This window comes from Lutjanus erythropterus, chromosome 7 (assembly GCF_056507025.1).
Source record: "Lutjanus erythropterus isolate fLutEry1 chromosome 7, fLutEry1.hap2, whole genome shotgun sequence".
Lineage (NCBI taxonomy): Eukaryota > Metazoa > Chordata > Actinopteri > Lutjaniformes > Lutjanidae > Lutjanus > Lutjanus erythropterus.
Window position 1 is genome coordinate 7,226,910 of NC_139323.1, and position 14,606 is coordinate 7,241,515.

Sequence of the window (14,606 nt, forward strand, 5' to 3'; positions counted from 1 at the left end):
TAATCCATATACTGTATTGAAAGATTTTTTTTTCTTTCTCATGTGCTTCAGGTCACATCAACTGCAACAGATCCAGAGCTGGGGTTCACCATCATATCGTGCTTCATTTCTCCCAACTCCAACCCCACCGTGCCCTCAGACTACCCTCTCATTGAGACAGTCTGCCCCACGGACGACTCTGTCAAGTATTATCCTCAGAGGGAGTTCCTTGTCCCTCACACGCAGACAGAGAGGAAAAGTTTCAGCTTCACCTTCAACTCAAAGTTCAACGTGTCTCTTCTTTTCCTGCATTGTGAGATGTCTCTGTGCTCCAAAAGACCCCAGAGCAACCAAAGACTACCACCGGTATGCAGTTTAATCTTTCTCAAATTACTTTTATTCTCTTGCATGTGTTGTAATTTACTGCTAAGTGTTTTAGTCTCTCCAGAGGTTTGTAGTATTAGCAGTGTTTGTTTGAGAAGATAGTGCACTGTCTTTACACTGGCTGACCTGAGCCATTCAGTATCAGGTGTTCACCCAGAGCAGGAAACATGAATCGATGTCAGGTTTGCCAAGTATCCATCTGCAGAGTAAAATAAGCATCCATCTTAGCCCATCATTTCCAGTTTTATCTCACTGTGCTGCCTGTCCAACTCATCTGTTGATCTGTTGCAAGCTCTTTCCTTTACTCTTCTGAGCTTTTCACATGAAAGATGTAGTGATAAAGTAGTGTCTTGAGGCTGTCTCGTGTCAGTGAAGTTAATTGTTATATTCCAATTACAATTGAATTTAGACTCATGACTTTCAAGTTTATTAGTTTATTATTGTTTCAAGTTTATCCTCTAGGGCAGCTATGACAGAAGGCATTTATTTGAGGCTGACAAATGTTAATGTTTGTTTTTGTGCTTTTACAAAACCTTTTTATTCTGCAGAAATCTGCAGAGCATAAATGCATTTTACAGAATGGCATGTTTCTGTTTTTATGTCTCAATGCTGGCAAAAGCGGCATTTTGTTTGCGAGTTGTCCGTCCCATTCTTGTGAATCCAGTATCTCAGGAACGTCCACTGTGACTCAAGGATAAACTGATTAAGATTTGGTGGTCAAAGGTCACTGTGGCCTCATAAAACACGCTAATTGTGACAAAATTTCACATGAATGTCTAATAGGATAAAATTATGACATTTTATATTCAGAAGATTCACAACTTGAATTTCAAATTATGATATTCTGCAAAAAACACTTTTCTGACCATTATTGAACACTGCATTGGCAAGAATCTGGTAATATAATACCCATCATGATACAGGGGTTATGATGTAATATATTGCAACATACAGTATAGCGATACCACAAGCAGGGTGAATATTGCTATTTTACACAACATCTGTGCTAACTAGCGAGGGTTTAAAAACCACAGAAAATGAACCACTGCCACAAATTTTTGCCTGCATCACAATATCACTATACAGTGTTTTTGGGAACAGATGCAGTATCACAAAAAATATTTGTAGAAGATGTGTGTGTGTTTCTCTCCGGGTTCTTCAGCTTCCTCCCACAGTTCAAAGACATGCTAGGTTAATTGGTGACTCTAAATTGCCCATAGGTATGAATGTGAGTGTGAGTGGTTGTCTGTCTCTATGTGTCAGTCCTGTGATGAAATGGCGACTTGTCCAGGGTGAACCCCGCCTCTCGCCCAATGTCAGCTGGGTTAGACTCCAGCAGCCCCGCGACCCTTACGGAATAAACGGTTACAGAAAATGGATGAATGAATGAATGTGTGTGTGTCTGTGTGTAGCATCCACGTTTTATAGTTTGTAGCTTCTTCCTGTGACCTTCAGGTGGGTCACACACACATATATTTGACTACAAGAGAATTTCTGCAAATTTAAGATTTATATCTGAAGTACACCTTTTATAAAGCCTTTAAAATTTGTTTATTGTTTTATTGAAGAGTGGACAAAAAGAGCCTATTAATAATAAATAAAAAACAATGAGATGGCCTGTTAACTCTGTCTAAATGCATTTATTTCTCATTTATAAAATATTTAACGTGTGTGTATGCTTCAGGATAAGGCGATGCAGCATAGTGCTGTCAAAAATATCGATCAATTGATAAATATCAATACGGAATATTTGAAATGCTTTCAATACTCATTTTTCAGAGTAGTCTGATACCAGTCTGGTACCAGTCTGGTACCAGTTGCACTTTCTTGCTCTTTCATCTCTCTGACAGCTCATCACTCATCTCATTTTCTGTATCTGTTGTCATTTCATAGCCTTGTTATATTTATCTTTTAATTAAAATTTAAAACTATATGCCCTCAATGTTGAGTCAGTGTTTCCCAGTGGTGTTGTTACTGGAATTTCTTATTTCAATACAATACTTAAAATATTGATATTGGATGCCATTATCATGACAACACTATTGCAGAAATAGCAGTAAAAATGATCAGTTTGTTATTTTTAAGAAGCGGATCCCAGAAAAACTTAACACTACACCAAAACCTCGTTTGAGCAGCTGATATTGAGCTTGAGGGGATTTTTGTTGAACCATGTGATGAAGCTCTCTATCAGTCCTCTGTTGTCCTCTAAAATAGTCTCTAAGTGAAAACAGCATGTTTCTCACTGCAAATTATTCACTGCAATCATACATGTCAATAATGTGCTAACTTCCAATTCAGACAACTTCTTCACTATAGAAATTGTAGTTTTAAGTTTTTCATTCTACTTGTTTCTCATATTTTATCCTCACAGTGCTTACAGACTGATGATACCTGCGATTCTTTTTCTGTGGACAACATTATGACGATGATGATGAGCACCAAGACATCTACCAAGCCACTGGTTGTGGTGGATAGAGCTGGACAACCAGGCGCAACAGGTTAGTTAAAAGACATAAAACATATTTTACACCTAATTATACCTTACTGAATGATCTCAACCTAAATGAGATGCATGTGGGTCTGAAGAGCTCTCATCACTCTCATCCATGTTTCCATTTTTCGGTACGACACATATGAATTTAGCTCCAATTTCCAGTGTTTTGAGTGTAAAGTGTGATAAGGAAACTAGAGTAAAGAGAGAGGGAGTGAAGGAGCCAGAGAAAGCTCGGTCCGGTACTACACAAACCACAAAACGCTGCACATCATTTCCCTACATCTGGTTATCATTAACTGCGGTGTGAGTGTGTGCGATTGTGTGTGCAGGTGCGTGTGTGTCTGTTTACATTAATGTCTGTACACAAGAGTGTATTTTGGGGTGTGCATACATGCTAGTGTGTGGTTGACTGCAGTAAAAGGGGAGTATGCTAACACTGAGGCCCAGTTCGGCTCCTCTGGCCCAGTCCATGCTGAGGGAGAGGTGGAAAAAGAGAAGTCATACAGAACCAAGCTCCAGTTGTTTTCACTTAGGACCTTCACTGTGGCCTCCCCTTTCCACTAGAGAGGGGGAGAAGGGAGGAGTGTGTGTGAGGGGAGTGGTGGTCTTCTTGTTGGCTTTGGGAGTCCAGCCAGAGCCTAAAGGCCCTTCGATCATCACTTGTTTAGTCATTCATTCACTCGCTCTGTTGCAGAGTCTCAGGGGCCGTGAGCGTGATCAGACACAGGGAGCAGCCAACAGATAGGGAGGGGGGTGGGTATAATTGGGGCTGGCTGAGGTAACCCTGATCACATTTTACTAATTATGACCTAAACTGAGATTGGGTGATATCATGAGTGCCCGATCTCTGGTGGACTGCCAGAGCTTTTCAAATCAACATCCCCTCTGAGCAATGACATCAACAAGAGAGCTGTGGTCAGTTTGAGTCAACTCTACTGACTCATGAGTTTAATATAAATCACATCATTTTAACCAGCGTGAGCTAGAGCCCGCCTGATATATCAGCATGGCCGATATTGACCAACTCAAACTTATTCTATTGGTATACACAGTGTTCCTACACAGCATGGAAAAGTATGAAAAAGTACATTTCCAGGTCTGTATGAGTATAGAAAAAAAGAAAAGAGTGTATAGAAAATTATTTGCATTTCCATTTCTGTTTTCTAAAATATAAAATTCAGAATTTCGAAAAAAAAAAAAAAAATCTTTTTAGCTTGATGTTGTCAAAAGCAAGACAAGAATTATGGCATGAGACTACGCAGGCTGCCTTCACCACAACACAGCTCTGTCCTTACAACCGTACCAGATCCAGACCTCCATGACCAAATTAGTTTGAAAGAAAATGTGGCAATATCTTTGAATCGCAGACATACATAACTTCATATCAGTGATATTAAGCTTGACTGAACATTTATTTGTTTATACAGTGACATAGTTATCAGAAAAGTGAAGAGACTATCTTTTCTGTGTAAGAAAACTGTTTCCATGGACAAAACGAGGCTGCAGAGACACCATAAATTTTTTATTATTTAATATTTCTCAATTCATGTTTGATTCTTATATATTAAGGACCAACAGTAATAAAATATTATTTATTCAGTATGTCATTTGGTAACATAATATCCTACATATTCATATTGTAACATACACATTAACAGTTATTATAAAAACATTTTTACATAATAAAGGAGTGGCTATTTGAATTCAAATTTCAAATATGGTCTAAAAATCTGCAGAGAAATCTGGAACAGTATGAAAAGGAAATCAGTAGAGAAATAGGTTTGTGGTAATCTAAAACAGTTTCACTTACATAGTTAGTTCACTAGAAAGCACTGACAACAGTGGCAGCTCTAGGATTTTGTGGGTGTAACCAAGAGTCGCTTCATTTTCTCCTCTCCTTTAACACAACCATACAAAGCTGGTTATAAGAACTCACAGGCCAAACACCCTCCCTGTAAGGACGCAGAAAACAGTGTTATGTCCAAAATAATGAAGTGGCATGTGGGGAGAGTTGGATCCACCCACCCATCCATCCTGACAAGTTTATTTTTCATTTGCTCAGTTAAACATTTTGATAAGTGATTAATTGTTAAAATAGTTTAAATAATCCAGACATGTATTAAGATATATATACAAATAGTCTGCTTGAAATAATAATGTATAAAGCTTCTTAAAAAGACATCTACTCCTTCTACCTCATTAAAAATTCCAAAATCTGTAAATATGCAAATTTATTCAATTTCTTAAGTTTTCCTGCTGGACACAAGATGTCTCTGTGAAGTTGATTCTCAGTTTGTGTGCACCGGCAGCTTCAAGTTTCTACATCACACTTGTAGAAGTTTCAAATTGGACCATAATTGACTAGTAGACAAACTGGTTGTGATGTCACAAATAATGGTTGTAGGCCCGCCTCTTAAAATCAGATTTTTTTTTTTTTTTTCATGAGCACCAAGAAACTTGAAACATTAAGCAGATGAATGTGAAAACAGCCTTCTAATATCAAACTGCACATACATCATTCTGCACAGTGAAGCTTAAATCCAGCTGTAGGAGCAAGAAGATAAACATATCTTTGAGGGGAGGGGTACTTAAAAAAAATGCCCCAAATTAGCAGGTTCCAGCTTCTCAAATGTGAACATCTGCTGGTATTCTTAGTCTACCATAATATTAACAGAAAACATTTGAGTTTAAGACTGTTGAATGAACAGAACAAGCTGTTTGAATATGTCAGCTTAGACTTTTACTATTTTTACTATTTTCTGACTTTTTACACATTAAAAGGTTAATTTGTTAATCAGGAAATACAGGGGTTTTCTGGAAAATGTTTTAATGATCTGTTTTTATCTTATATAACTGCATTTTTTTCATGTTTTTTTAAATATTTTCAAATATCGATGAAGGTATTGGCCTCCGTATCAGTCAGCTCTGGTGTTATTAGTCAGAGCTGGACAGAAAATCGTTGAACAGAGGGGGGTGGATTTATGACTTTACATTTTAATAGGACATTGGGTTTCAGTGCTGGGCAGAGCTATAGATGCAGTCACTTTTTAGTGTACAAGTTCCAGTATTCATGTTAAAGAAGCTGCTGCAGACTCTGCAGTAATGAGTGAGTAAGCTAAGCTCGTCCAGAGTAGGCAGCAGCGTGCACTGCCCGCACCGCTGTGCCAGTGCAGCGGGTTTATTTTCCATGGAACAGATTAAGTAAACACAGATATGCAATAAACACGGTGAAAAAAAAAAAGAATTTCAAAGGCCGTGTTTTATAACACAAAGGCATCTCTTATGCTAGGATGGCAAACAAAACAAGCAGCCTTTTCAAGGGCCACAGTTCTGCACTGGACAGCATCCCAAAGAGCTGAACTTGATCTACAAATCAAAGGGGGCCACTTGTGGCCAACTTGGTGCATGGAAAAACATAACAGCCTCAAAGCCCAGCCATCAAAAGTAGATTTACTGCTTCACAACATCAATAAATTCTTACCCCTCTTTTATGGATCTGGTAACATTCAAGAAAAGTTGAAAAGTATCATTTATTTGAGAGGCTGGCAGTGTGGATTATACCATTACACACCAGTACAAGTAGGATTACTTTAGTTCAAGGCTGCAACAAAAAATAAGTAATAAGAGTCTGGTTTATTTTCATTACAATGTCAAGATATTATCTGTTATTAATGTTGTGGTTATTGTATCATACATTATATTAGGCTGAAACTGCAGTGTATGAAATAATGTGTTGACCCTTCAGACTGATGAACATTTTAAGGAGCTGATATCCATGATAAATATCTGTGATGATGCATCACCTTAAAAACCTGCTGAATGTTTTTTTTTTTTTTTTTTTTGTCCTTCACACCGGCTGCTGTGTTCACTGGCCAGATGTCAAGCAGCTTACTTTATCATTAAAACTATCCTAAAACTTATCATTTTTTGACTCAACAAAGGTTGTCTCTGCTTGTGCGCAGGATTAATGCCTCAGCAGATTGTAACTATTTAAAAAGAATAAATCTTCCACAACTCAGATTTTCAGATCAAGTATATACTGCAGACAAAATGTTTCAGGAAATTCATCGTGAAAACCCCATATAACAGTTAGAGCCCAATTGATATATTGGCTGACCAATATGTTTTGTGTAAAAAATGTCAGCCAATATCTTGATATTGGTTTGACATTTTTATACTTTCTAATATTAGTATCAGCATCTTCCCCCAGAATCCAGTATCGGCCGGGCTCCAGCAACTATAAAAAAACAAGGCATGTTATCAGTTGTCCTGTTGACCTTATGGATCAAAGCTTATTGCGGTAACAAGCTTTGAACTGCAGAGTTCAGCTGTACTCTGCTTTATACGTTGGAGCAACCAGCATCACAAGCCCTTCAGAGGCGATCAGCGGTTTCTGTGCTCTGTGAGGAGAGGTCAGAGTTGAACAAAAACAAGTCATTACGCAGGGGTGCTCTCCCATTCCATAGCCAGCAAACTTACATAAACAAATGACGTTCATCGAGATATCACAACTGTTCCAACTCTGGCAACAGCTTACAGCTGCAAACATAAGTCATAGATTTTACTTCTAGGGTGCTGTCTGGTTCTGTTAAAATAGTGGATAAAAGTCAGGACCTGACAGCAGAGTGTTGTTCCCCACAGACATCAAGGCATTATTTGAAAAGGTATATTGAGTTTTCTGCTTGGGCGTTGTTAGATGAGAGTCATTTAAATTTCTCTGCATGAAACATAACATAATCTTTGAGTGAAGTTTACAAGAAAACATTGTACACTGCTGTCTTTTACTGAGCTCTTCCTCTCTTGTGCTGTCAGAGCTGAAAGCATTAGTGGCCGCTCTCTGCATTCTCAGCATAACAAGTCACATGGGACTGATAACACAGGAGCGATGGGATTGGGGTGAAGGGTGGCAGAGAGGACGTCCTCTGGCCATCGTCCCCTCCGAAATTAAAGTCCTCTCTGATGACCTGTCATCATCCATTATGCGGGATGATAACTCAAAGGTGTTCTTTCCAAGAATAGCACCCATTGTGCTGGACTCTTGGACACGTACCAGGCTGGCCTCTTGAGTTCGCCTGTACACAAGCGCCTTTGTATTGTTTGTTAAGACATCATTACAGCTAAGTTCACTTTTGAAAGCCTTCCAGATGGCTCGAAATAAATGGCTAAGCAGAAATGGTCGGAGTCAGAAGGTTCATCCTTTAGGACACTGTCAGCTTACAGAATAGCTGCTCTTTCAGCGTTTTCCTCGTTCAGGTTTCTATATCACATTCCACCTAGAACGGCTTATCAACACAGGGCAATATCAGCAATCTGCTGATCCTCTGGCCTGCAGCTGACAGACTGACTCAGGATATGTATTGTGTATTCTGTGCATCAGTATTGATAATGGTTACTGTACATTAAAGTTACTTTTTGTTTTGTTTTTTTGCAGTACCTGAAAGGCCAACAGATCCTACTGATGGTGACAGTAAGTTATTTTACAAAGGTGTCACTCAGTATTATTCACTATCTTACTCCTTCTTTTTATATTTACATGTGTGTCTATAAACGTGTATTTTATGGAGCCCCAAAGTGTTCAGTATCAAATAGATGGATAGATAAATAAATAAATAAATTAACACATTTAGAAAAATACACACTCATATGAAATGATGAATAAGATTTTAAAATAATTTGAGAAGTTGTTAAAACTCAACTTATGAGTTTTATGTCATCATTTAGATGTGATGTTTTGAGTTTATATATTATAGTAGATATTTTTATTTCAAATGCACTTTGTCAAATTTCATAAAGTCACTTTTCATGACGGTGGACTGTAACTGCGAGCTAACTAGTTCTTTTGGCTTAATTGACCACACACACAATTCTCAGTAACTGAATAACCTGCTGCTGCTGTTAAAATCGGCTTCTCACATCCAAATCCAAAGCATAATGTTAGCTTGTTGGCAGACCAAATAGGTAGCATGTGTTGCCATGTAAAACTTAAATAAAAAGAGAGATCTGCATCTGTGTTAATTTACAGCAGCAGTCTGTAGCTGCTGAATTCAGAATGACTTTAGCATTGTTGTTGTTCTCACTAATGGTGCCAACTTGCTGAATTAGGTAACAGAGCTTGCTTGTCTAAAAGTCCAGGTGAATCAGGTCAATTTGAAAATTTTATTTCATTTAAATGGTAATTTAATATTGTCTTAATCTATTCCTATTTATTTCATATTGAACACTTTGGATCTCCTTAGCCTTCGTGTTGACATGTATGAACTGTTTGCTGTTTTGTTCTCTCAGGGACACTGTATGTGCTGGACACTCCAACAGTGGTGGGGATCGCGTTCGCAGCCTTTGTGATTGGGGCCCTGTTGACCGGAGCCCTGTGGTTTATCTACTCACACACAGGTAGGTCCTTCACCTGCTGCTCCACAGCTCCGGCCCACGTCTCTACATTAATGAAAAGATAAGATGCAAAGGAATTTCCGAGTGTCTTGGTGCCAGAAATGTGCCGCTGGGATTGCCAAACATCCTGCTGCTGACAGAGGCCAGTTCACAATAACATATTGACTCCTCTACTGTAAATATATCCTGTTGGTCAGCAGCAAGGGCTCTTCTCTTTCCTGCCTTTGAATGTTTTGGGGGCTGCGGGGTGGTCAGCAAATATTCTCAGTACAATGGCTGGAGACAAGTTGGAAATTCCCCTTGTTGGGCTCAGCGGCACTCACAGGAAAAGACACACAATCTGTCCATTAGATGCCAAGACCTTCCCCATCGTCCCCAGCCTGCTGACCCCGGCCGACCCCTCAGAGGAAGTGTGCTCCCAGCAGCCCTCTGGGTTCACCGTTGCATAGAGCTGCCCTGTTCTCGCTGACCTGACCGCTTGAATGGTGATCCGCCATGCCGTTGACCTGTTGCCCCATGGCTGATGTGTTCTCCATGGACGCCTTTCATAAACGGGGTCAGGATGTTTGAGTTTATAAGTCAGAAAACACAACAATGTGAGTGTTAAAGTTTACAGTTTGGAAGAAGCTCACAGTTGGACAGCGTTAAATGGTCGAGTCAGTAAATCATCCAGTTGTGAGTGTAGAACAGATACAGACACTTGTCAGAGCTGTTAGAAACAGTTTAAAGTTCCAGTCATGCTAAGTCACAAGTGTTTACTGAGCAGGATTTCATGTAGAAGAAAAGATCAGCTGTCAGACTTTAGTGCCCTTATCTTTATAACAATATTGGTATTGGCTCCTCTTTGGAAAGCCACTTTATTTCAGCTTTATGGGTTTCCCTAGAGTGACAAAGAAACACATGTCTTGTAAGTGGCTGCTTTTACAGTGATATTAGCAGACACAAGTGGACACATATAGAGAAACAGGTGTATAGTAGTTATGGAAACACTTTCACAACACAGAGATGAAGGCACATGTTCCAGTTGATGTTATTAAAATAGGACTCAGTTGGGCGTGTTAAGCTCTCTCAGCTGAAATGACCTTACATGGCAATATTGGCAGTTTCATGTAAACCCCAAGAATGTAGATCCCCAAAAACATCCACCAAAAATATCAGTTCAGAGTGTATTTTAAACCAGTGTACAGTGATGAAACAGTCTATCCCCTCAGGGTCTGAGGACAATGTTCCTGCCCTCTTGAGAAAGAAACTTTCCCCCTTTTTGAAGTCGCTTATACCCATTGGCATAATGTTTGGGGTTTTGTATCCATTACAGTTTGAGTCCTTATTAGGCAATTTGAAGTATAAATGTTTAAAAAAGCACCCCACAGTATATTATTTGACATTTCGCTCATTATCTTGGCACAAATAACAGGTCTGCATTCTGCTAGGGCTGCAGTCGCATGTGCCAAGAGATCTGCTCTCCACCTCTGCTCATATTGTGAAACAGCATACAAATGAAAAATTCAAACCAATTGTGAAAACAGGATGAATAACTTGTGCAAAGAGAAATTTCACACATAGTCTGCTTTGAAATCCAAACATTTGCAACAGATTAAAAAGTAATGGTGATCACACGTTGCACAATAGTGAGATAAGCTAACTTGACAGAGGAAACTACACATCAGCCACCTTTTTTAGCCACGCTGGCGGTAAGGCTCCTGGATTGGCAGTGTTGCTTTGTCAACCTTCAACTCCAGTTAAGATGAGAGGTGAAGTCCCTCCCCTGTTGATGGACCACCATACAGTCCTGCAGTTTTTACCTGTTTTTTTGTAGGTTAACCTGGAAGTTAGCATCACTCTGGTTCCCGCCACAGAAAACCAATGAGATTTGACAGATGAGATGAGATTTTGGATTAGTGCAGAAAATAAGAACCAGACCAAGTAAAAGTTTGATACTTCCATGTTTTGTTCAGCAAGATAATCTTCACAAAATGAAAATTACTTTTACTACTTTACTTTTTTTTAAGCGTAAGTCACCAGCAGGAAAAAGCGAACATGTAAACTTCCAAATTTGCAAGAATGGTATTTATTGCCGTATTTTACAATATGTGACAATATCATGAAAATTAACAGAAAAAATATGAACAATATGATAGTTAATGACGAGAGACCCCCACATTTGAATTGTGTCTTGAATTACACATGATATTTGTTCATTTTAAAGATAGTTTTGCAATTTGTGGTAAAACTGGAATAGAAGACAGTGAAAATACACAATTAGGAAAACTACAAATCCAAAAGTTGCATAAGTAACTTCACTCACTTCACACATTTAACAGCTACCAAAACCTTGCAGAGCCAGTCACTCATGCTAGCTCTTATTGAACTGACTAACTCTCTTTTCACAAACCTCCTCCTCTGACAAACTTTATTGACTTGCATAATTATCTTTTAACTTGTCAAACATCATGTGTGCTTCATGGCACAATTCAGAAGGGATCAAAAAGTCTCTCACCATCATACCATACCATACCAGGGACCCTGGAAGGGACATCTGACAATACTGATCTGTACTTTGTGTTTAGTGCTAATTAACAAGAGTTACCAAGTGAAAAGGCTAACCTAAAATAGGGTTAGTCATTGTCTTCGATTGTTTGATATACATTTTTTCAGTTCTGAATTTCAGAAATGTCAAACAAGTGACTTCAAATAAGTTTTCTGTTTCACATCTTTGGACACTTTGTTTAAGATATTGCACAGTTTGGAGTATTGACTCTGCCGAGAGATACTGAGATTCTATTTTTGTGATTCCTCATCCAGAAGGTAAATTGTCAGACATCTGTTAGAACAACTGCATACAGAGTTTTCATGCACGGTATGTTTCTGTGACATAAAAGCAGCCCTTATCTCTCCTGACTCAAAAGATAATATTGGACTTGGGAATTTATATTTCCTTCGACAGATGAGGTGAATCCAAGCCCCTTTGTTTTGTAGATCTCTGGGTCCTGTGAGAGAAAGACCCCTGGCAGCTCTGCTCTGGTAAACATTAACAGAACTTAGGGGCCCCGAAGAGGGAGCGGGTTGCAAGATGGCCTGTGGACACATATGCCTGCCATATATGCGAGTTCTCATACATACACTGACAACTTTTAGTACGAACCAAACATGATAGAAAAATCTTTGTCTAAGAGACGACATTTTATTGTGTTCACTCAATTTTTCTGGGAGGACTAAAACAAGGAAGCAACCAGGGAACCGAGAATTGTGCCAAACACTCAAATTAAACACAGACTTGGCTTCATTACAAAAGCTGTTCATTGTCTGTCACAGACATTCTCTGTAAACAAAAGTAACAGCTTTTATTTGCCTCTTCATTTTGAGCGTCGGATCCCAGGAGAAATGAAATGCTTATTTAGGCATAGAACAATAAACCAGTCAGTGGTCAGAGCTGCAGTCAGAGGGCCCTGTCTTGTGTTTGCTCTGCTTTATCTGCTAAAGCCAGGCTAATTGAATCCAGATAACTAAAGAAATGAACTCCGTGAACAGGAATCCTCCTCATCTCTTTTTGTTCTAAGTGTCGTCTGTCAGACAGGATGTGAGCCGTTGTTTCTGGGCCCTCTGAGGTGAAATTTTTGGGTCCTTGCAGAATCTGCAGCAGATTGTGGTTGAAGATGCTAAAAGTTAGAGCAGATGAAGTCCAGAGTTCTTCTTGTATTACTTTGCATGTTTGCCAAGTGCTTTGTACTGAAAACTGGATGTTTTTTTACTCTGGAGTAAGAATGTATAAATCTACACAAGACATAGGGATAAAGGATAATGAATTTTATTTTAACTCAAGTGTAAGGTTTTTGTCAAGTAGTGACAATCATAGTAAATAGTAGGAGATTAAACAGTACATTTTTTCTTTTCAAATGTACAGAGGAACAATGGAGGAGTGCAATTTGTAGCTTTACCCAGATCCATTTGTCATGCTCCTGCCTACCTCTGCCTTTTCTGTCATTTATATCAATTTCCCCCTCCTCCTTTCCTTTCCACTCCCTCTCCTGCTCTGTGTCTAGGTGAGACAGCTGGCACACAGCAGATCCAGAAGTCCCAGCCCACCTCCGAGAACAGCAGCGCGGCCCACAGTATCGGCAGCACGCAGAGCACGCCGTGCTCCAGCAGCAGCACGGCGTAGCCCAGGACGTGACGCAGGGCCCAACGGTTCACAGGGACCGGTTTGTTGATCTCCTTCCATGAAAGGAATTATTTTGGGGGATGCAATGGGAAGGAAAAAAGAAGAAGAAGAAACCACGCAATAATACCTTTGGTCCTTGTGTGAATGCCACTTCAAGTGTGTGCAGGCAAATACTCCGTCCTGGTGTTATTGTCCTGTAACCGTAGTGAGCACCAGCTTGGCAGCCTCACCTCATATCTAGTACAAAAAACAACAAATGTGAGTTTATACCAGGCATTTCTTTCTAATCCAAATGCTGCTTTTTTCTCACCACAACACACAGCCTTTTGTTTTGACCTTAAATGGTGTGATTTAGGCTCATTGTAACAGGCAGGTGTTCTCCAACAGCCAGGAACGCGTTCAGGCTGCAGTGAAGTCAGTATTAGTAAGTGAGATGTTGATGGCTGGACTATAACACGTTACTTTACGACATGCAGCCCTGAAGGTCGCAAAAGGAGCAAAGCAACCACTATTAACATGCGGACAAAAGTGCAGTATGAACGGAAGTCGTCATCTTGACACACAGAGAGAGATAATGGCTTTTAAGACAGTGTAGGGTATTGAATGTATACAGAAGAGTAAACGCCAAAAAATGTGAAAGAAAAATGTGAAAGATATGCTGATAAAAAAGCCACATTTTTATAATGTACTTATTTCACTCCTTCTGCCCTCATAATGGATTTATACACAGGCTGATAAAACATATTTTTATCAATTATAGAGGTTTGAGTCTGAATAGATGTTAAACAAAGTCACAGGGTCATTATGGGTTCCCTTTACTAGTTATTGTTAATGTAATAGTTTGACCTTTTGGGAAATGTGTATGTTTGCTTTTCATCCAAAAGTTAGATGATAAGATCGAAACCTCTCTCATGTCTGTGTGCTCAGTACGGAGCTCAATACTGGAGTGAATAGCTTAGAGAATAAGACAGAGAATAAACATGGCAGTATTTCAGTTTTTTTTAAAAAGAGTCGTTACATTAAACTCCCTCTGAAATCACAAATTGTTGTTTTAAATGTTGTGCTTTAGACAAAGCCATGTGGGAGGTGATTAGCCTAGCCTAGCATGAAGGCTGGACGCAGGTGGAAGCTGCTAGCCTAGCTTTATCCAAAGCACAGACTGTATGTGAAATGTGGACAGAATATCTGTTACATCGCTCCTAG

General features: G+C 39.3%; 1 protein-coding gene across 1 annotated transcript in view; it reads left to right on the forward strand.

The window, feature by feature from the left end:
- tgfbr3 (transforming growth factor, beta receptor III) overlaps window positions 1–13,498 on the forward strand; it is an 88,920-nt gene extending 75,422 nt beyond the window's left edge. Inside the window, exons 13-17 of the mRNA XM_084722506.1 lie at window positions 52–345; window positions 2,735–2,861; window positions 8,289–8,324; window positions 9,140–9,247; window positions 13,285–13,498. Of these exons, the coding sequence (XP_084578632.1) occupies window positions 52–345; window positions 2,735–2,861; window positions 8,289–8,324; window positions 9,140–9,247; window positions 13,285–13,403 (684 nt within the window). The 3' untranslated portion in view covers window positions 13,404–13,498. The remainder of the gene's footprint in view (window positions 1–51; window positions 346–2,734; window positions 2,862–8,288; window positions 8,325–9,139; window positions 9,248–13,284) is intronic.
- Window positions 13,499–14,606: the final 1,108 nt, after the last annotated feature.